General features: G+C 38.0%; 1 protein-coding gene across 1 annotated transcript; it reads left to right on the forward strand.

The window, feature by feature from the left end:
• The first annotated feature begins 264 nt into the window (after positions 1-264).
• Positions 265-23,025, forward strand: LOC101124010 (short-chain dehydrogenase/reductase family 16C member 6-like). The gene is given in 6 exon segments (XM_019032079.3): positions 265-585; positions 5,362-5,493; positions 13,467-13,587; positions 13,990-14,134; positions 21,250-21,375; positions 22,899-23,025. Coding segments are annotated over 6 exon segments (972 nt in total).
• The last annotated feature ends 1,629 nt before the right edge of the window (positions 23,026-24,654 follow it).

The following is a 24,654-nucleotide window of genomic DNA, read 5'->3' on the forward strand; positions in this document are numbered from 1 at the left end:
TTAGATTAGTGTAAGCAAGTGCCCTGTAGGGAAAGGTACTTGTTAACAAAAAATATTTCCATAATCATTATTTATATAAATTTTAAGTTTGACGATTGTGTCAATTGTTGTTAACTTGTATGTTTTGGAGAATGAAAGGTAAATCTCAAAGGTAAATTTCTTTGTGCAAAATGCTATCTGTGTACTGTAATAGTTGCCATAGTATCATGGATTTATCACTTACGTTTTTCCTTATTAGAACATTCGTTTCTGCAGTCAATAAACATGGATGTGATTGCAGACACCTCGGTACTTTTGGGAAAATTTCTATATTACTTTTTGGAATCTTTGGTTTACAAGATAATTCCCAAGGAGAAAAAGAATGTTGCTGGAGAGATTGTACTTATAACGGGAGCTGGAAGTGGACTTGGGAGGCAATTGGCTATACATTTTGCCAGGTTTGGAGCCATTTTAGTTCTATGGGATGTTAATCAAGAAGGCAATATGGAAACGTGTCGACTGGCCAAAGAAAAGGGTGGTAAGAAAGTGTTTCCCTACACGTGTGACTGTAGCAACAGACAAGAGGTCTACAGAGTTGCTGATCAGGTAAGCTGACTGGTGTTCTCTGCTTCTGTTCCCAAAGAAAATACTGCATCTTGTATGCACTTTTACAGATAGAAGTTTGTCATAAATTTCCCTCAAGCTCTCTATGTGTTTCCTGCTTGATTCTGCATGTCAGAAATCAGACTATGTAACCTTCAAAAGGGAGAACAGTGTAAACAAGGCAAGTGGGGATCTGAGAAGCCTGAGCCCAGCGCTGCCCAGCTGTGTTTCCGGCAGACTCATTCACTGGCAGGAGGTGGTAGAAAAGCGGCCTACTCCTGGCTTTGCAGCTCATTGGTTGTGCAATGTTTAACAAGTTACTGGCCCTCTCTAGGTCCCTGTTTCTTCGTCTGTAAAACAAAAGGATTGAACCAAATGATCTTTAAGATCATATCCAGCTTTAACTTAACTTTCTATGTTTTGTGATCCTTTTTTTTTTTGAGACATAGTCTTGCTCTGTTGCCCAGGCTGGAGTGCAGTGGCGCCCATCTCAGCTCACTGCAACCTCTATCTCCCAGGTTCATGCAATTCTCCTGCCTCAGTAGCTGGGATTACAGGCCCACACCACCATGCCCAGCTAATTTTTATATATTGTTTTTAGTAGAGATGGGTTTTCACCATGTTGGCCAGGCTGGTCTTGAACTCCTGAGCTCAAGTGATCCGCCCACCTTGGCCTCCCAAAGTGCTGGGATTACAGGCGTGCACCAGCACACCGGGCCAGTGGTTTGTGATTCTAATGCATCATATCCATTATCATCATGTACTGAGGCTATATATGAAATATACAGTAAAAACAAAAATAAAAATAAATATAAATATGCATTTAGCATATTTTAGATCAAATTTCCTCTTAGACTTAGCCTGTTGATATTTGTTCTAACTCCACATTAAATATTGACAAATACTCTAAATTGCAGCTACCATCTGTTACGTAGCTAGCAGGTACCCTAACAGCAATGGGTCAGCTTTTGAGTAGCGTTTCAACCATGTTACCTCGAGTACGGTGTGGTGAGGCCAGACGCAGATGGAGAGAAAGAAACAGAATCGAGCATTTCCATTTTGTTTTGCTCACAGTCCCCGGGGGCGAACACAGCACAGCCTACAGGACCATGAAGGGGAGCACTGGGGTCACTCATGAAGCAGGGAGGTTGGGCCAGTGGTGGGGGCCTTTATGTGTTTTCCTCAGGAAGGAATGGGCAAGGCAGGGTAAGCATGTTCAGGACTGGTTAATTTGAATAACTTCAGGGGGCTCTAGGGCATGGAGGCTGCCCCTGGTTGTCTGGTACCTGGCCCTGGTGTAACTGTGGTGGGCATAGAGCAGCCCAGAGTGTGAGGACTCAATAAGTGAAGTGTTTGGATATGTGGACTTAACTGGCTGCTCAGGAAGGGGAACTGATCAGCCTCTAGCCGTGGCCTCAGATTGGTCAAGACAGCACTAGAAAAAAACCAAAAGCCCACTATATTACAAATAGTTACTATTCTAAGCACATTACACACATCACAACTCATTTAATCAACACAATATCACCTTCTTAGGTATACATCATTATCATCATCCCCACTTACAAACGAGAAAACTGAGGACCGAATGAATATGTAATTTGCCCAAGATCATAAAACTAATGATTAGCCAAGATTCCAACCCAGGCAGGTTGAAGCCAAAGTCTGTTCTCTTATCCACTATGCTATGGCCCAAAGGGGTGCAAACACTTTGATAACAGAATCTCCAAGGGATTTTCCTTCCCTTTGACAATCAATCTAAGCTCTATATATGGAATTCACTTATTGATCCATTCAAAAAATATTGATTGAGTCCTACTTTGTGACACTTAACCTTCTGAAGCACCCTCTTCACCCTTGACCTTCATTTTCTATTGCCTTCTTCTTTATTCGGTGGTCCCATAGGATTTGTTCTTTATAATTCATCACGAGCTAATGCAAGTATTGTATTGTAGATCCTTAGGCATATTTTAGCACAAAGCAAGTGGGATCAAAGTTAGTCCTCATTTGTAAAAAGGAAAGACACATGGCTGGAAAAGTTAGTAGACGAATATATCCGGGATGAGCTCGGGAAGTAGTCTAACAGAGCTCCAGTCCCAGTACCACTAACTGGCCAGATCAGGACCCTGGAAAAAGTGTTTTCTTCCAAAGTATTATCCCATATAATCTTCACAACGAAGTAGGTACTATCATTTTCTCCATTTTACTAGTGATGGAGCAGAGGCAGAGAGAGTTTAAGGAACTTACCCAGGCCATAGAACAGACAAGTGAGGGACCCCATTGCCTAGGTCAGACCCCATGCTGCATTCCCAAAGGGATATCAACAATATGTGCATAATCGAAAGACCACTTCATAATCCTCTTTCTTTGATCAAAAGTATTGTAATCTCCTGCCTTCTTGCCCCATTGCCAACCCCTAACAAATCTTTCCTTCTTGGTTAACATTTTCTTGTTACTTAGTAGAAACCAGACTAAAACTTTAACCTAAAATTATCTTTTCATATTAAAATGTTCTTTTCCGCACTCCTATAAATAGAATTGTTCTCAGCCAACTACTTTATATGTGTTTTTTGTATTATTTCCATTATGTAGCAACTTCCAAGAAACCTAAATACTAGGGTTGTCCTTCAAGACTTTCAACAAACCACAGGCTTTACCAGACTCCTTGAAATTCGTGGAAAGGTGAATAGCAATAACAGCATTCTAAAGGTGCATGGTAATTAACTTCCCAAAATTAGAGCGAGGTAACATTCATAGAAAACCAATATATTAATAAATTGCTTTTGTTAAAATAAGTAGGTTCACAATTTATTTTCAAATGTCCAGGTCCAATCAATGATTAATATTTATTTGTATGTGTGTGAGTGTGTGTGTGCACATGTGCACACACATGAGACTGGCTTGTTACAGCAATAATCATTTTTACTAGAAAGAGTAGTAAATTTGGGGGGAAAACAGCTTTTTTGTGTATATTTAAATTGGGTGTGAATCACTGTTGCTCTTCTCAAAAGCTATGGGTCTTTTGGCAAGATGTTAAGTTCTCAGAGCCTGTTTCCTCATCTGTATACTAGGATAATGATGCCTCCCTAGACTGCCTCTTGGAGATAAAGTGAAAATTAAATCCCATGATCTAAATAAAATTTCTCTTGTCCCTGTTGTCCCTAAGGCTCAAGGCTTCTTAAACTGCATGACAGCAGCCACTGGGCTTTTCTTAAGTGTTCAGGAATGTATTAAGCTGAAGATTCTACCTCTTTCTTGGGTCCCTGTTACCACCTCATTGGTCTTGAGCACTTGCTCACACTGATTGCTTCACCAAGCCAATGGGATGCCCTTCTTTAAAAGTTAGTCTCCTGTGGATGTTTGCCTCTGCCCTGCCTCTCTCCCTAGTAGAGGAGTCTAATTCCTCAGCCCAGCATCAGCTCAGCAGTATTAACTATTCCTTTCCTAGCTCATTCCAATCTACTACATCAGCAGCAATATTTACCTTATTCTCCAAATCGTGTTATCTGGCAGGCTCAACTAGCAGTGCATGGACCAGGAATTAGAAAACAAAGTCAGGGCAGGTAGTGTTCCTTGTTTAGAAAAAAAGAAACAGATAGTTGTATCAGCTGAGAGATCCATTTCAGGGGAGGAAAGTCTTAATTGCTGTTTAAACATACTTCATGATTTGCCATTGGGTCACCTTTCTCAATGTCACCTACAAAGTCATAATAATGTGAGTCAAAACGGTGAAGAGAGGAAACCAGTCCCTCAGGTGTTCCCTGGAGCATACTCTTCTCTGATCAGCGCTTGTGGTATATTGGGGTTCGTGCAGGCAGATGAGGTGGGCAATTTAGGAGGGAAGGGTGAAGGAAAATGATAAGGACTTAGGAGGCACAATAGCGGCACAGCTGAGGAACTCAAGGCAACATCAGTCACAGAGAGTAATTCGATTCTACGGGGTCCATTGGATAGAAGAGCACAGAAACATGGAAGTCCATTGGCAGCGGATCAAAGGCATCCATGTTTAGGATGTGTTCATGCAAAACTCATCCGGCTTGAGGGGATGAGATATGTCTTGCCTTCCTCCTCAAAGAGAAGTAGGGGAGATGACGCCCACAGAAGCAGGCATCAGACACCTGCTGATGTGCTGCGGGAAAACCTGAAGGCCATCTGAAGGGAGCCGTCCTGAGACATGCAGGCAGGCAGTGTCACTCAGACTCCACTGCCATTAGTGACCCAGGAACGGGCAGTCAGGTAACAGAAATGGGAGGTGAGGAAAATATGCTGCAGGTCGTCTCCACACAAAAAATCCAGCATCTGGCTAAATCTGTTTTTTTTTTAAGCTGAAGAATTTCTACATGCAAGATAAAAATATCTAGCTTCGACCGGACGCGGTTGCTCACGCCTGTAATCCCACCACTTTGGGAGGCTGAGGCGGGTGGATCACAAGGTCAGGAGATAGAGACCATCCTGGCTAACACGGTGAAACTCCGTCTCTACTAAAAATACAAAAAATTACCTGGGCGTGGTGGCGGGCACCTGTAGTTCCAGCTACTCGGGAGGCTGAGGCAGGAGAATGGTGTGAGCCCAGGAGGCGGAGCTTGCAGTGAGCCGAGAGTGCGCCACTGCACTCCAGCCTGGGCGACAGAATGAGACTCTGTCTCAAAAAAAAAAAAAAAAAAATCTAGCTTCAGAGAAACTACATGAAGAAAATGAGAAAAAAAAATCGCAACTTGAGAAAATAAATGTCAAAATGCAATGCCTCAACTGAACCAATGCTTGCCTCCCTCTGTCCAGGTTAGGAAAGAAGTTGGTGACGTGACCATCCTCGTTAACAATGCTGACTTAGTCACGGGAAAGCCCTTCCTCGGTATTCCAGATCACATGGTGGAAAAATCCTTTCTTGTAAATGCCATCTCTCATTTCTGGGTAAACCTCTTTCTTTATCATTTTATTTTGTTGGTGAGTACGAAAATTCCATGCAGTCCTATAAACACTTGTTCATGCATTTCTTTATAAACATACCATTTGGGGATTTTCCATTGAAAGATGTGGGGTCTCAATCCTTGCAGGGTTTATCTGTTGTGCTTTTCCCGATCTTGTTTTCTTCCAAATTATCAGAGAAATTTTTTTCCCTCTACCCTCTGCAGTTTGTTCCCAAGACTTATTAGGCTGTCAGAAATCTTCCCACCTAAATACAAACTGAAAGTGACAGCAATTATACAAGAGAGATTTAATATGGCCAGGAGTGCAAAAGGAGCTTGTGCAGAGATGGGCTATTTTTAGAGTGGTTTATGAGCACGCAGGACTGGGCATTCTAATAGAGGAATTAAGGGGGGGATGAATCACAATCACCACCATTTGTTGAGTACTTGCAGCCATTATGCCATTTTCACTCTCATTTTACAAATAAGGAAACTGAGGCCCAAAGTATTTAAATGAATTCCCCAAGGTCAGGCAACTGGTAAATGGTGGCCTATGCTTACAGAAGGAAGAAGTATAGAGTGAAAAATTACAGAAAAAGAATGAGTTAATTCATGACTCAGGAGTGTCTTTCCTGAGGCCTGGAGTGGTTTACACAATGCTGCCCAGTAGAGCTGTCTTTGATGGGGGAAATGGCCTTCATCTGTGCTTCCCAATATGAAAGCCTCTAGTCATCTGTGGCTACTGAGCACTCGAAGTGTGGTTAATGGGATTAAGCACTAAACTTTTAACTTTATATCATATAATCTATTGAAATGCATATTTATTTATTTATTTATTTATTTATTGAGACAGAGTCTCACTCTATTGCCCAGGCTGGAGTGCAGTGGCACAATCTCAGCTCACTGCAACTTCTATCTCCTGGGTTCAAGCGATTCTCCTGCCTCAGCCTCCTGAGTAGCTGGGACTACAGGCACCCGCCACCATGCCCGGCTAATTTTTGTATTTTTAGGAGAGATGGGGTTTCACCATGTTGACCAGGCTGGTCTCGAACTCCTGACCTCAGGTGATCCACCTGCCTTGGCCTCCTTAAGTGCTGGGATTACAGCTGTGAGCCACCGCACCCAACCTTAAATGCATATTTAAACAGCCACACATGCCTACAGGCTACCTCCTTGGTCAGTGCAACTCTAGAAAGTGGGTAGAGGCTAAAAGAGAGAAGAGTTACCAGAGATGTTTCCTCTAAGAGGGTTCATACTTGATGCTGCCAGGGAATGAACAGGGATCAGCGGCAAATGGGGCCTGTGGGAGAAACAGGTGCTGAAACCAGGGCATTGGGAGACATGGGGAAGTGGGGACAGGTATGGCCCTAGTTCTCTGTGTCTCCCAAAATAGGACCTTGGAATGGGCTTCCTTTACATGTCTCCTGATTCCTCCCTCTTTCCACTGTACACTTTTATACCATTCTCCATGGAACTAAGAACTATTTCCTTGGTCTTCTTCCTTGGTCACTGGGAAGATAATGGGAACCCCCACTAACCTGTTTTAACCAATATTCCTTGAGCACTTACCACAGTGCTTGCCGTATAATATGTTTTCCAGAAACATTTGTGAAAACCATTGATTTCCTTCCCTGTACCACCCTACCCCAAACATTTCCTTCAGAAAGGGGAAATGTCATCTTGTTAAATGGAGCTAGGGTACATCCATTACAATCACATCACAAATCTATAAATCATCCTGATTCCTCCCCTTCCCTCAACACCAGCAATCTTGGCTGTCCCTGCACAACATGCCCAAGTGCATGTCTCTCCTTTCTGCTGCCAGCCCCTGGATCAAGCCATCCTCATCTCTCACCAACAGCTCCTCAGGGCCTTCCACCCTCAACACTGGTGACTGGTGACTTCCAACCCATCTTTTTTTTTTTTTTTTGAGATGGAGTCTCACTCTGTCACCCAGGCTGGAGTGCAGTGGAGGGATCTTGGCTCACTGCAAGTTCCATCTCCCAGGTTCACACCATTCTCCTGCCTCAGCCTCCCGAGTAGCTGGGACTACAGGCGCCCGCCACCAAGCCCGGCTAATATTTTCTGTCTTTTTAGTAGAGACGGGGTTTCACCGTATTAGCCAGGATGGTCTCGACCTCCTGACCTCGTGATCTGCCCGCCTCGGCCTCCCAAAGTGGGATTACAGGTGTGAGCATCCACGCCCAGCCCAACCCATCTTTATATGGCAGCAAGGTGACCTTTTCAACAGATTCATCAATAATCATCTCACTCCACAGCTCAAAAATATTGAGACTTCCAAATGCACTTAGAGTAACATACAGTTGCCTGTCATGGCCTCCCTTATCTGTCCCTCACCTCTCATTCTACTTTCTGCTAACTTTTTTTTTTTTTTTTTTTTGAGATGGAGTCTCATTCTGTCACCCAGGCTGGAGTGCAGTGGTGCGATCTCGGCTCACTGCAAGCTCCGCCTCCCGGGTTCACGCCATTCTCCTGTCTCAACCTCCTAAGTAGCTGGGACTACAGGCAGGTACCACCATGCCTAGCTAATTTTTTGTATTTTCAGTAGAGACGGGGTTTCACCTTGTTGGCCAGGATGGTCTCTATCTCTTGACCTTGTGACCTGCCCACCTCGGCCTCCCAAAGTGCTGGGATTACAGGCGTGAGCCAACACAGCTAGCTACTTTCTGCTAATTTTCTACATGCCAAGGATCCTGATTAAACTCCAGAGAACATCAAGCTCTTTCCCACCTGAGGGTTTTTGCACAAGCTGTTCTCTCTCCAACAGTAATATTCTTTCTCCTCACTCACATAGTAGCTCCTTCTCATTCTTTAGGCTTCATGTAGCCTCTGAACTTGTATCTTTATGTTGTGTATGTGCTCTGTTGTTTGCCTTGAATCAGCTCCATAGGTAGTGGTAAGAGCTATTAATAAACACATATAAGCCTTCTGGTTGTGTGTCAGCAAACCTAGAGACAGATGATACTGAGCAACCACTGAAACCAGGAAATCAACTTCCATCTGAAGATGATGGAAAGAATCTTGATTCATCTCAAGAATTAGAGAGATTTTTAAAATTTTGTTCTACTGCTCTTACTAGCTCATCTATTCCAAGGCTATGAGACCAAACCCAATAAATATATCTCCACCAGGTGCTGCCTGCAGTACTTCTGGGGAGAAATTGTACTGCAGTTCTTCTAGTGAGAGATTTGCTTTTTTTTCTTGAGGTCTCCCAAACCTGCCAAGGCTCCTGGTCTACCAGGAAGTGACCTCCCTTAATACCTGTAAGGCTGGAAGGGGACTTGTGACCCATAAAGCAGGTATCAGTTCAATTTCCTGAGGAGGCAGCTGGTTCAATATATGAATAGCAACCATCATCCCTAAAGAATAGGCTTGTCATACATGATTAAATTAAACTTATTCTTAAACGGGTCACACCTGTGCTCTGGTTGCATTATCAAACTATTCATTATATCCTGGAAAAAGAAGGCCTGGCTCTACTTATTGAACATGTACAGATAGGCACATCGCCATGAAAGATAAAGGATCTCAGTAAGTCATTATAATAGAATCTACCGACTGCCATCAGTAGGTTTGTGCACAAGGGCAATTAATAGCTTTCATATTATCTGTAAAATTAGTTTGATTGTATATGAATGTACAATGATTAGAATAAGTTAAATTTCATTCCACACATTTTTCTAAGCTTAACCTATTGTGAAAACATTTATCTGAATTTCAAGTACTAAAATTATTATCATCCTTACATTCCTTCAAATCTTTACTCATTTTATAATCTAAATCAAGATCCCCATAAGATATTTTTCCCTGAATTAAGATAGCATTCAAAAAGTTTCATTCCGCTTTGCGTTAGCTTCCTGAAGAGAGAACTGAAAACACATCAAGAAGGAAAAAGGGCTTGCTCACATGCCCATTAGAAAATAGAACTTTGACCACATTAAATTTCCCTCACTGATGCTGTGACCCAGACATATACCATTAATTCTGTTCTGCCTGATGCTGGTCAGGGCCTGCTTTCACATAGCCATCTACTCCTGGACTAAACAGGTTCTGTGGACCTGGCTCAGCCCCAGACATGACCTTGCAGGGGCCTCCTCACTGTGGCAACGTCAGCCCACACTGGGAAGCCCATTCCAATGAGTCGATCCTTGGCACGGTCCAGGCCACACTGCGACCCTGAGTGTGTCCTTCTGGGCTGTCTTGACAAGGCACAGTTTCCAGTTTGTACTTCTAGAAGCCTCCAGGCAAGAACAGGAAGACTAGAAATTACCTACTGATGACAAAACTGAATGGCTTTAGTTAATTCATTTCAATAACCAAAGATACCAAATTAAGAAACTAGAAACTGGTATTGGGGTATAAGACATAATTATTTTATAAGAATTTGGTTACTTATTATAGCAAGAGCACTACAAATCCTCAGGGTCTTTCTAACTGTCCTGGCAAGTGTGCAATCTCTGGTTAAATATATTTGTGTTAATGAATTCATCCAAGAAAATGTTGAGTTTCTCTTTTGGAGTTGACAATTTTTCCCCACATTTTCTCAGGGCAGGTCCTAAATAGGGTTCAGCTAATGAAGAAATGTGGAACATACCCAGTGTACCTCATTTTCTCTAGCCACCCTGCTGCTGCTAATTGCCATGTCATGAAATCAGGCCAAGGGAACAGACCATGGGTGATTTGGTCACCTAAGAAGTACCAAAGATTACTTTGAATGCAAAAACACCTCTATAGACTTATTTTTCTAAACAAAAACTATGGAATAGCTGTAATTGGCTGCCTTAAGAGCCAGAGTGACAATAGTTTTGTTTTGATTTTTAAATACACCTAACAGCACATCACAGTATAATTATTAAGGGATTTTAGATCTTTCAGATGTGGCAAGTTTTGGTTATTTGATTTAACAAAAAGTTAATTAGGTCTCAAGTGCTCAGAGTAAGAATATTTTGACAAGATAAGAATCCATGCTCTCTGGGCAGACTACACAAAGGTCAAAAATAACCTTCCAATACCTCTTGTTTACAACAGACTGGAATATTCCAAGAGATTTTAAGCTATCAGGTCCATCATCTTTATCATACTGAAGTTTCTTTTGTTCATTAGTTTTAATATGCTCTTATATGTGTATACGAGCTTAAACACACACACAAAAAATGTATCACTATGTAACTATATCACTTTTAGCTTTCAATGATCACTTTAAAATATAAACAACTTTATCATATTAAAAGTTAAGGTGTATACTACATTGAATTTACTATCTCAAATGAAGCTTTACAAAAAACAGGTCAAAATGGTGCTGAGTGACTCAATACCTTTTCTCTATGAATTTAAATTTTTTTAATTGTATTGGTAACCAAAAATTTCTCATAAATTTACCCAACTTAATATTATCCTAAAATATTCAAGCCATTTAAGTTACACTACAGAGCAATACAATCACTGGTGATATTAAAAGGTGGTCAAAGGGATGACATTGAAAAATTATAAAAGGCAATGCAAGTTCAGTAACTAAGTGAAAGCAACTTGCAAAACTAAAGTTCAAAAACATCAATCTTTTTTTGAAAGTAAAGTCATCATTCATTATAGTTCAATCTAACTGTATGCATATTTGTATTCTTTGTAACCAGAAATATTTTGTGGAAACAAAGATAATCTGTCTGACCCATAAACCAGTATTGAAAAATTTAGAAAGTTTATTAATTTGGCTTTTCCATGAAAAAAAAACAAGTCTTACATAAATGCAATAAAATGAAATCAAGCAAATCTGATGTTTGTTTTCATTACATCCCACATGTGATAAAATCAGGAAATCCTGATTAACAGAATATAGCTGTTTAGCAAACAAATCTGAATTGTTCACAGATTTACTTTGATTAGGAGTAATGTGCAAACCTAGATCCATATGTAATTTTCTATTAATTTCTCAGGCACTAAAAATATTTTACAAAAGGTAAAATACATTTTTGGCAACTAATTGCTGACTCAACACTTAATTATATTCCTTTTTCTTTCCTTTAGTAATAGAAATACATCTAGTGAGCACTAGGTATGGGTCCCTATGAGCAATTCATCTTCTAGAATGTCCTAAAAAAGTGCTCTACTGGTACATAGGGCTGCAAATTCAAACAGACCCTTGTCATTACCTATTCCTTTTCCCTCTAGGAGGGAGAACTTTTTTCTCAACTGAACACACGAGAAGCTAGCCACAAATTCAGCCACAGCCAAAAGTAAATACACATACAGAAACCTTTGCAGAAAAAAAAAAAATGTTGATAGAGAAAAGCAAACAAAACTGAATTCCTAGGCTGGGTACTGTGGCTCACGCTTGTAATCCCAGCACTTTGGGAGGCCCAGGCAGGTGGATCACTTGAGCCCAAGAGCTCGAGACCAGCCTCATCAACATGGCAAAACCCCATCTCTGCAAAAAATACAAAAATAAGCCAGGCGTGGTGGTGCGTGCCTGTAATCCCAGCTACTAGGGAGGCTGAGTCATGAGAATGGCTTGAACCTGGGAGGCAGAGGTTGCAGTGAGCTGAGATCACACCACTGCACTCCAGCCTGGGTGACAGAGAAAGACTCTGTCTCAAAAACCAAAGCTCCTAAAAGTGGCTACATCCCTGTGAACAGGTAACTTCCCACCGTCATCGTTTTTTATAATTTCACCAGTGTTCAGCTGTATGATAAACTATTGTAGGTCACTGCTTTCTCTCCCTTACTCTGGGGAGTTTCACTGTCCCCAGCCATGGGATTTCTTACAAAGGTAGCACTGACACTCACCTTCAAATCCATTTCTCAGCTTCATTTTCTTGAAAGTTTCATAAACTTTTAGATATCAATAGTGGTGCCACTGCTGGGCCTCCATACCTAGGCTTCCTGTCCTTAAACCTAACTGGGTCTACCAGAGAGTCACTGAGATGTCCTCTGGGCATCTGGCCAGATCTTTCACACTTTTGTGTTGAAAGACAATAACCAGCTCTTGTCATTTCTAACTAGTCTACAGTCATGACTGATGCAACAAGAATTTAATTTTTGAAAGACAAAGATGTTACAACTATAAGACAGATGTATAAATTGCCACTGCGTTTGGACAGAAAATGTCAAATGAGGCCAATTGTTCACATCTAAGCAGAAACTTGCCGATTAGTTCAGCAGCTCTGGGACAAGGTTACTGAGATAAAGAATATCTCAAAAACAAATATGTCATTCTTTGATCCAGTGTCCGCTTTCTATTCTACTGGCCCCTTGTAGGTGAGCACTTCTTGGCACTCTCCAAAACTATACATACCAAATTCTGACAATGTTAACATTGCAAACTCATAGAAACAGATCAGAACATTGTCAAGGTTAGGTTGAAATCATTTATAAGAGAACCAGTAGAATAACACAGCCAACAAGATAATGATATTAGAAACTTGGATTTACATAGTGAATGAGAAAAGGAGTGCTGAAATAAGAATAGATCTAAGATATGGTAGTGCTTTACTTACCTGGGTGTGTTTAGCTTGCACTGAAATTCACTTTTCCTTAAACAATTCCTCCCATTCTGCCAAACCATCAGGGCAAGGGCAAATCTTGTTTAGGGTAAAGCCAGGAACGTAAATGCAATTAAATTTTAATATAAATTGCTAAAAACTACATGGAAAAGTTCAGCATACCAGAAAAACTAGGTTTTAAGATTTTTAGCCAACCACAAATATAAAATGTTCATTTGATTCAATTAGTATAGTTTACCTCAAAAGAAAAAGAAATCAAATAACATAGATTAGTAGATAATAACCTCTAATCTCGTTGAAAACAATGATTATATGGTACCTACTTTTCTACTGCCACAGAATTTAACACATTATGGTGTTAAATAAATATTCGTTAAATTAGTAAATTCATCAAATACTTATGAAGCAAATATAGTAATAAATGAATGAAATATTGACAAAATGCATTTATACCTTCCAGACTTGTAAGGCCTTCCTTCCTGCCATGATTAAAGCTAACCATGGTCACCTGGTTTGTATTTCAAGTATAGCAGGAGTAGTTGGTATTAATGGACTATCAGGTGAATACTTCGTTTCACCATGTGTCACAGAAGTCAGAAATTAGGACTCTTCCAAGATAGATAGAAGCTGTTCCTGCACCAAGGGGAAATCTCTGGAATATTGAACTCTATTTATAATTCCAGCATTCTCTTCTGTTTCCAGAAGGAGATATATTCTCTTCTAAAAAAGAAAAAAAACAGCCAGAATATGCCTATTGGCTTTGGTCTTCTTGGGTTAGGAAACACTGATATGATTTCCATCTTTTTGTTGGGTGTAGAGTGTGGATATGTAGGAGTGGAGTGTTTGGCCACATAAATTGACTGACAGGAATGCTTTGTCCCCAAGGACAAGCCACAGAAAGGGGAAGGAGATTCAATTTTTAAAATAATTCCAAGAATTAACTTGTCAAGCTCTATTACTAAGAGTTCCTCACTTTTTTTCAAATTATTCTGCAAGTAAATTTGCAGCCTTTGGCTTTGCTGAATCTCTCTTTTTTGAATTAACTATGATAAAGAAAACTGAAGTTAAAACCACCATCGTGTGCCCACATTTCATCAACACTGGAATGTTTGAGGGCTGTACAAGCAAGTAAGTTAACTCTTAAAGTAATCTTTGCTCTTATAACAAACTTCCACTATATGTCATCATCTGATCATTTTGAAGTTTTGAAATTGGAGAGTAAAACAAAAGAAACAATGTGAATGACTAATTTAGTAAAAGAAAATTTCAATATGTATGACATTTATAAATTTATTCAATTTAAAGACAATAATATAGTTATGAGGTTTATGGTATAGTAAAAATTTAAACCTAAAATACTAATCAGTATATTAAAATATAAAATAAATTAATACTGAGAACTTTGAAAATATTTGGTATTGTAGTACTGAGAAGATAATTTTTTCCTAAAGAGAATATAAAGGTATAAATAACCTCTGAAATAAAATATTTTGTAAAATTGATTAATATATGGGGGTAAATAATGCAGAGTGACATTTTGGTATGAAGGTTAAATTTATCTAGAACAGTCCAAACTAGGATGCAAATGTGATATGAGAGCTTTTACATAGGGATCCAGTCAGTGAGTATATTGGAAAGTGTAAACTGGATATGAGGACGAGTGTAGTCATTACGATCATTAAAAAAGAGACTGACACAATCCAAATGACATGAATCAACTTTATTTGTGGGACATGGAGACAGCCAACAGAAAGCCTGGCTTAGAGGCAATGAAACTATTTAGAGTCTAGTGAAGCTTTAAAATTAAATAGAAAGTTCCAAAACAAGTGGTCAAGAGCTGACAGAATGTATAGGGGAAAGCTCTCCCCAAAGAGACACGTATTAAGCTGGTCAAAATTAGCAAAGACAATCATTTAAAATTTAAATGTTAAAAGACACAAACAAAGCTATATCTTGAAACCAGCAAAAGGAAAAAAAAAAGTCTCATCATGTACAAAGGAACTCAAATGTGATTAATGGCTGACACCTCAACAGAAATAATGAAAGTCAAAAGGCAGTGGTATAACATATTCAAAGTACTGGGGGAAAAATTACCCACCAAGAATCTTATATCCAGCAAAAGTCTCTTCCAAAAATGAAAGCAAAAGGAAGGCAAACCGAAACAGAGAATTTGTTGCTTAGCATACTACCTCACAACAAATATTAATGGAAATTCTTCAAGATGAAAACAAGTGACTCCTGAGAGTAATCTGAATCCACATGAAATAAAGTGACAGTAAAGGTGACAAAGTAGGTAATTTTTAAAAGACAGTATAAATGCCTATTTCTTTTCCTTTCTTGTCTTCATTGATTATAAATACAATTGTATAAATAAAAGGTACATAATAGTTTTATTTGGCCTACTACATATAGAAATGTAATATTTTTGAAAATAACAGCACAAAGGACATGAGTGGGGACAAAATTATATTGAAGTAAGTAAACGATACCAGATAGTAACTCAAATCCACAGGAAGAGCTGAAGAGAACCAGAAATGAAGAAGAGTGGAAAACTAAGAAAAATCAATGAAACCAACAACATTAATGATCAACAAAATTAACAGAACTTTAGTTAGACTGACCAAGAAAGAAAAAACAGAGAAGTCTCAAACTACTAAAATCAGGAATAAAAAAGAGGACCTCACTACTGGTAATGCTGCAGAAAGGAAAAGGACCATAAGGAAATACTATGAAAAATTATGTGCCAAGAAGCTAGATAACTTAGATGAAATGGAATAATTTCTAGAGAGACACAAGCTAACAAAACTGACTCATGAAGGAAAAAACATCTGAATAGACTTAAAGATATTAAATTAGTAATCTAAAAAACATTCCCACAAGAAAAATCCCAGATCCAGAGGGCTTCATGGGAAATTCTATAAAACTTTTTAAGAAGAATAGCTACCAAAATTTCAAAAATTTCCAAAAAGATAGAAAAGGACTGACCATTTCCTAACTCACTCTATGAGGGCAGGATGACCTTGATACTAAAACTACACAGAGACATCACAAGAAAATAAAACCAAAGATCAATACCTGTTATGAACATAAACACAAAAATCCTCAATAACATACCAGCAAACTGAATCCAGCAACCTATCACATTAAGACATAATGATTAAAGAGGATTTATCCTGGGAATGTAAGATTGGGTTAATATTTAAAGATAATTTAATACAGTACATCATTCAGTAGAACAACAAAAGCTGCATGATCATGTCAAAACACACAGAAAAAGCATTAGACAAAATCCAGCACACTTTCAAGATAAAAACACCAAGAAAGTAGAAATAAAAGGGAACTTCCATGACATGATAAGGGGCATTTATGAAAAAGCCAGAGCTAACATCATGTTTAATGCTGAAAGATTGGATGCTTTCCCCACAAGATCAAGAACAAGACAAGGCTATCCATATTCACCACTCTGATTCAACTACTGTTCAATAGAACATTTAGACAAAATATTAAAAAAAGATATTCAGATTGGAAAAAAGGAGCAAAATTATCTTTATTCTCAGATGACATGATCTTGTATATAGAAAATCCTGAAGAATACATATGTGCACACACACAGACACACACAATTACATCTACAAAATGAATTCATCAAAGGATCAATATTCATAATCAATGTACTAAACTCATTTGTATTTCCATACATCTGAAATGAGTAATCCAAAAATGAAATTAGTGAAACAAGTCCATTTAACAATAGCTTCAAAAATAATAAAATACTTAGGAACAAATTTAACAAAAAAAGTACAAAACTTATCCTATGAAAATTACAAAACATCTTCAAAAGAGATTAAAGAAAACTTAAATAAAAATAAATCCCACGTTCATGGATTGGAAGACTTAATATTGTTAAGACACTAATACTCCCCAAATTGATCTACAGATTGAATGTAATTCCTATCAAAATTCTAGCTGCTTTTTTTGCATGCCTCGACAAGTGGATTCTAAAATTTATGTGGAAATGCAAGGTACTCAGAAAGCCAAAGCCATCTTGAAAAAGAAGAAAATTGGATGGAATCACACTTCCCCATTTCAAAACTTACTATAAAACTATACTAATCAAGACAGTGTCAAACTTTCTTAAGGATAGACATATATAGATCAACAGAATAGAACTGAGAGTCCAGAAATAAGCTCTTACATTTTTGCTCAATTGCTTTTCAACAAGGGTGTCAAGACAATTCCAGTAGTGCTGGAACAACTTGATAGCCATATGCAAAATAACGAAGTTGAACCTCAACCCCTACATCATATACAAAAATTAACTCAAAATAAATCCAAAAGCTATCTGTAAGAGATAAAATCATAAAACTCTTAAAGAAAAATGATGTAAATTTCCATGACCTTGAATTAAGCAATGGTTTGTTAGCTATGACATCAAAATACAAGCAACAACAGAAGATAAATAAACTAGTTTCATCAAAATTAAGTACTCTTATGCTTCAAAGGACAACATCGGTAAAGTAAAAATACATCTCAAAGAATGAGAAAAGATTTTTGCATGTCTTAGAGCTAATAAGGGACTTGTGTCCAGAATATATAAATAATTCCTAATGACTCAACAATTTTTAAAAGCCCAACTTTTAAGAATGGCAAAAGCTCTGAACAGATATTTCTTCAAATAAAGATGGCCAGGCGTGGTGGCTAATGCGTCTAATCCCACTTCGGGAAGCTTAGGTGGGTGGATCACCTGAGGTCAGGAGTTTGAGACTAGCCTGGCCAACATAGTGAAACCCCATCCCTGCTAAAAATACAAAAATCAGCCAGATGTGGTGGTGCAGGCCTGTAATCCCAGCTACTGAGGAGGCTGGGGCATGAGAATCACTTGAACCCAGGAGGAGGAGGTTGCAATGAGCCGAGATTGTGCCACTGCACTCCAGCCTGGGCTACAGAGTGAGACTCCATTAAAAAAAAAAGATATAAGCGGTCAGTGGTCAACGTGTACATAAAATGATATTCACCATCATCAGTCACCAGGGAAATGCAAATCAAAAGCACAATGAGAAAGTACTTCAAACACCCTAAGATGGCTAAACTCAAATAGATAGATAATAACAAGTGTTGATGAGAATATGGAGAAACTGGAATCCTTATACATTGCTGATGGAATTATAAAATGCTCCAGCCGCATTGGAAAACAGTTTGACGATTCTTCAAAAAGCCAAACAATAAGTTAGCATATTTGAACTCCTAGCCATATACCCAAGAGAAATGAAAATGAAATTTTTTGTACAAATGTTCATAGCAGCAATATCCAAATTGGGAAAACAACCCAAATGTTCATCAAGTGATGAATGAATGAATAAACAAAATGTGGTATGTTGATACAACTAAATATTATTCAACCATAAAAAGCAATGAAATTTGAAACATGCTCCCACATGGATATCCCTTGAAAACGTTATTTTAAGCAAAAGAAGCCAGACACAAAAAGCCACATATTGTATGATTCCATTTATACAAAATAGCCAGAATAGGCAAATCTACAAAAACAGAAAGTAGACTATCGATTGCCAGGGACCAAAGGAAAGGCCAAGGAGAAAATGACTGCTAATGTGTACGAAGTTTTTTGGGGGAGTGATGAAAATATTCTAGAATTAGATAGCGATGAACGATTTACTGAATATACTAAAAATCACCACATTTTATGTTTTAAGGCAGTGAATTTTATGGTACATGAATTATTTCTCAATAAAGCTGTTATTTAAAAACAATGAATAACTTCACATTAATTTGGAAGGCATAATAAAAAAGACAGACAATAACAGTGTTGTAAGGATATGGATAAATTGGAACCCTCAAACATTGATGGTGGTACTGTAAATTGGTGCAACTGTTTTGGAAAATACTTTGATAGTTCCTCAAAATGTTAAACATAGAATTACCACATGGCCTAGCAATTCCACTCCTAGGTATATATCCAAGAGAAATGAAAATACATGTCCCCACAAAAAACTTGTACACAAATGTTTATGCAGCATTATTCATAACAGCTGAAAGGTAAAAACCATCTAAATATCCATCAACTGATGAATGGTTAACCAAAGTGTGTCACATCCATGTGACAGAATATATATGTTATGCAAGAATTCAACAAAAATTAACAAAACATTCTGTGAAAAGTAATTGATTATATGGTGTTTATAACAAAAAGTAATGTATATTTTATTAGTAGTAATAAATCATGTACTATATATGTTTTATCTCAGTAACATTTATAATAAACTTATGTATATGTACATATGTAGTTATATCTAATGTAAGTATACTTATATACATTTTTAAGCTATTTACTTGTTTCTAACATTATTATTAAAATAATATTAGTAAGAATTGTTAATATGTGACTAAGTCTTATTAAAAGCTCGAGTGTGAAGATCACAGAAAGAATATGACCAGCCAGGATAAGGGGGCATGGTAGCCAGAGAAGTCAGTGATGTTAAATGATAACTTGTATAAAATTGGTGTCCTTAGATAAACCAACGTAAAAAAAAACAGTCTCCAGAAAAAGAAAGATTCACAATCCTAAAATGGTAGAGAATTAAACAATGATCTGTAGATTCTATTTTTAAATAATCATTAGAGCTCTTTAGGCTATAGTTCTGGAAAACTTTAGGAGAATAAAATATAAAGACTAACTGTCAACATTCAGTTGTGGAAAATTGATCAGATTCCCAAAATCAGCTGAGATAAACAGAATTTTTGAGGGAAGTGTGGTTCAACTAATTAAGCAGAATAATATAAAAGTATAAAATGTCAAAGTAATACCTTATGTGATATTTATTTATATTCTGATCCATTTCAACTATTGATTTCACAAACATCTATTTCTGCTTAATGTTGTAACAATGATCTACCTAAACTGACACATTACACATGATCAAGAGATTTTTTTTTTTGGTAAGATAATTTTTGCTATTTTGCTTTATTTACTTTTTTTTTTTTTGAGATGGAGTCTCACTGTCACCCAGGCTGGAGTCAGTGAGGCAATCTCTGCTCACTGCAACCTCCACCTCCTGGGTTCAAGTGATTCTCCTGCCTCAGCCTCCCGAGTAGTTGGGATTACAGGCATGGGCCACCACACCCGGCTAATTTTTGTATTTTTAGTAGAGATGGGGTTTCACCATGTTGGCCAGGCTGGTCTTGAACTCCTGACCTCAGGTGATCCATCCACCTCAGCCTCCCAAAGTGCTGGCATTAGCAATTGGGCTGTGCCTGGCTGCAATTTTGCTTCTTAATAGTAAACAACTATGGGATGTTTGGGAGGGACAGAGAGGGAAGAAAGAAGCAAAAAATCTAAAAGCTAATCCCAGCACTTTGGGAGGCTGAGGCGGGCAGATCACGAGGTCAGGAGATCAAGACCACCCTGGCTAACACGGTGAAACCCTGTCTTTACTAAAAATACAAAAAAAATTAGCCGAGCGTGGTGGTGGGCACCTGTAGTAGTCCCAGCTACTCAGGAGGCTGAGGCAGGAGAATGGCGTGAACCCGTGAGGTGGAGCTTGCAATGAGCCAAGATTGTGCCACTGCACTCCAGTGTGAGCGACAGAGCGAGACTCTGTATCAAAACAAACAAAAAAAATCTAAAAGCAATTACTTCCATGTTTAGACCATCACACAGCAGAAAATCAACAAAAGCAGGAAGTTTACTCCAGGAAATTAAATATATTAGCACTAGTCCTATTACTGATCATAAGAGAAAACACAAGGCAATTCCTAAGATTTACATTTTGTTTGACTAGATTTTGTTTGTTTGTTTGTTTTTTATTATTATTATTATTTTTTAGATGGAGTCTCACCCTGTTGCCCAGGCTGGAGTGCAGGGGTGCGATCTCGGCTCACTGCAAACTCTGCCTCCCGGGTTCAAGCGATTCTCCTGCCTCAGCCTCCTGAATAGCTAGGATTACAGGCGCCCACCACCACACCCGGTTAACTTTTGTATTTTTAGTAGAGATGGCATGTCTCCATGTTGGCCAGGCTGGTCTCAAACTCCTGACCTCAGGTGATCTGCCCACCTCGGCCTCCCAAAGTGCTGGGATTACAGGCGTGAGCCACTGCACCTGGCCTTCATTTGACTGTTTAAAGCTGTATGTTATAGTTCCATATCTGAAATTTCATAATCAATGCCCTATGATGACAGCAAAAAGATACCAGTCTGATGATATCACTATTTGTTATTGTTATTCCAGGTATCTGTTTCTGTTACCAATTCTGGAGCAGGAGTATGTGGCCAAAACAATTTTAAATGCTATTTTAGAGGAATAAGTTTATTTAATGATACCCAAATTTGCATATATCGGATTGATTCTTAAACAGTAAGTTAATAATGACCTCACTATCATTCTGGTTATTGTGAACAAATTGTCCAATCACTGCTACCTCTTTTGCATAGAAAGCAACTTTATATATTTACTTAATGGTAAGAGGAAGAACCTTAATAGTGCAAAAACAACTTATCGGACTATTGCTGTGTCTTGGTTGCTTTAGGCACTGACTAAATTTAACAATTATTTAGGTCTTGCAAAACACACATTTTTCGTTTCAACACAAATAAGTAACAAATTATTTGGGGTTTTTTGTTTGTTTTTTATGTTTTTGGTTTTGGTCAACTATTTAGTTTGGTTAGTGTAGAGCTCTACTTTGAAAACAAGGGACAAAAAAACACAAGTATGTTGCCAGAAAAATATTAAGGGTATTTTACAAGTTCTTCATTTTATTTTGCGAAATAGCTCCAGCAACTTCATACAAGGCCCATGCTATGAATTCCAGGTATTTGTTCATGGATTCCACCCAGGTCCAGATTTAGCATTTATGGGGTGACTACTACATGCCAGCTACTGTGCTAATAGCTTTGTGTGAATTTTATCAATTTAGGAAATCTGAGGTTTAAAGACAGTAATTTTTGCAGGGTTAAACAACTAATAATATGTGCTGCAACAAAGTTTCAAACTGAAGTTTCCAGTTTGATTACAGAGCTTAAGGTCTTACCGTCAAGAAATACTCCTCCTCTGCTCTAAGTAGTAGCAGAGTAGAAAGCACAAGCAGAGATTCACTATTACAAAATTATGTTACTGATTAATAAAGCACTTTCTTTACTATTTATATCTATTTAACATATTTCCTATTCATCCTTAGCTACCTTGATTGCTCAGCTAGGTCAAAGTCCCACATTGTACATTCCATCACACCTGACCCCGGTTTTTGGTGCACTCCTTTCACCCGTGGTTACTTGCTACCTTGCATGATCCCTAAGAACAGAAAATATTGTCTGAATTGTTTCCTGCTCCTTGCCCCAGCCTAGGACAATACCTAACGTGCAATTAGCATGCCATAAATATTTGCCACATCGAGCTGAATTGAGCATAACTGAGCTGGATACAGCCTCTATCCTCAAGGAACTAAAACAATGGTTCTTCATCTTGGATGCACATTGTAATCACCCAGGGAACATTTAAAACTACAGATTCCTGGCCCCTACCCTCCAAAGATTCTGCTTTAACTGGTCCAGTTTTTTTTCTAGTTTTGCTACCTTTTGTTAGTCTAGTAAATAAGGATATATATAGTCTTTCCACAGAACTCAGGGGGTGTGATACAGGGATAAATTGTGGCTTGAATTTTGGGGCTTTTCAAAGCTCTGGTGATTCCAAGGTGTAGCCAGGGTTGAGAGCCATTGGTGTTGAGGACGGTGATGGCACTTGGGGATGACACAGCACTTTTCTCTTCAGCCCTCCCATTAAGTGACATTTTGAACTTTGTATAATTTGCACTTACTCTTTGCAAAGTAGTTTATTTGACTCCTCTTAAAGGATCATAATTTTTTTCTCTGCTTTTCTTCTAGAATAATATCTCCAAAAATGTTGATTGCCTTTGGTGAGTACCTTGGAGTGGACACTTGCATGGCTTCTTTCAAAGGGAGAAAGAAAGCAAATGAACTTCAGACTGAAACTGAAGGGAAACACCAGTAGCTCAAGACTCAAACATGAGAATCAAAAAGTGTTATAAGGATAAACTATTCGCAATTCGTCCTAATGCTTAAAGGATTGCAGTCTACCAAGGATTACTGAAGCTTTCAAAAGTGTCAATTGTGTTTCCTGGACATAGTTTACACACCAATTATTTTTCTAAGCATTCAAGTTATCTATCAAGTTTTTCTTATCACTTTTTAGCATTATAAATCAGGACATTACAGTCTTTTCAATGGACTTTGAACATAATATGTTTATAAAAACATATTAATGCAAGTTGACCTTAATTTAATTTTAAAATAGATAATATATAATACCTTTGGAAGAGAGATAATTATAAATAATGACCTTATAAGTCAGTTTTTTATTTTGATAATTTTTAAACATCAGCTTTAAAGGTACATATTAGTTTCATAATTAAGAAAAATAATGTTTGCCTCACAAAGTAAAGGCATATTTGTGTTGCCTATTCATTCCTGATAGAATTAGATGTTCATTTCAAGACCCTTAGTGGGATTGAACCTGAATATTTGATAAAACATATCTGTAACTTATCATTTCTTTTGCATCTGAATATGTCAAACTTTTAGCTCTTTTACTCCACTAAAAAAAAGTACAAATTAGAATTATATACACTATTGGTTTGAAAATGAAACATTTTCATACTTAATTCAACAGAGTGCCATTTTAACTGATATATTTGAATACATGACATAACCTTTCTTTTAAAATCCTTTATCCTCATGAGAAATGGGCACAACATATGCCACCTATGTGGCAAACATTCCTAACAATCTCACCTCTGGGCTGGGAATAGTTCTTGAGCTGTAATCACCATACAATAGTCTAGCTTTATCTCCACTGGGCTCCAGACCTACTGAGTAATGGTAACATCAAAAACTGAAATTTCAAGTAAATTAAAGCACATATTCAGTTAACCAAAAAGTGAGCACTCATTTTTTCAGATCTATCTTAGTATTAGGGACATAATATTTCTATGTTCATGCAAATAAAAAGCATAGTTTAACTTGAGATGAAAAAAAGTGAGAAAAAAATTTAATACAGAAATAGAACATTCTAAACAAGCAATATTTGTAAGAAAATGAAACTTATCTTTTAACAGGTTTGTGAGTAAAACCTTTCTAAAATTTTGATACCTCTCTGCCTTCTTAAATGAAGTATTCAAAGCACAGTTTAACTTTTCTTTCATGCTGCAGGAGCATTAACATATTTTTGCCTAGCTCAGTTGACACCCAGCAGTGGTTTTTGAAGGGCCATTTTCTTCTAAATAAACTGATCCACAACCCCTCACTCAGGTGTCAGAAGACCTGACATATCAGCTTTTGCTTCACTCAGCCAAGAATGTATCCTGCTACTTGTAAAGCTGAATCTATAAGATGGACTTCTATTGGCATGCCTAACATGTCTATGCATTTATGTGTTGTGTACACAATGTTTCAGTACTGAAAATATACTTTAAAAAGCTCTAATTAAAAAGTGGGCAAAGGATATGAACAGACACTTCTCAAAAGAAGACATTTATGCAGCCAAAAAACACATGAAAAAATGCTCATCATCACTGGCCATCAGAGAAATGCAAATCAAAACCACAATGAGATACCATCTCAC

Source organism: Gorilla gorilla, chromosome 7 (assembly GCF_029281585.2).
Source record: "Gorilla gorilla gorilla isolate KB3781 chromosome 7, NHGRI_mGorGor1-v2.1_pri, whole genome shotgun sequence".
Lineage (NCBI taxonomy): Eukaryota > Metazoa > Chordata > Mammalia > Primates > Hominidae > Gorilla > Gorilla gorilla.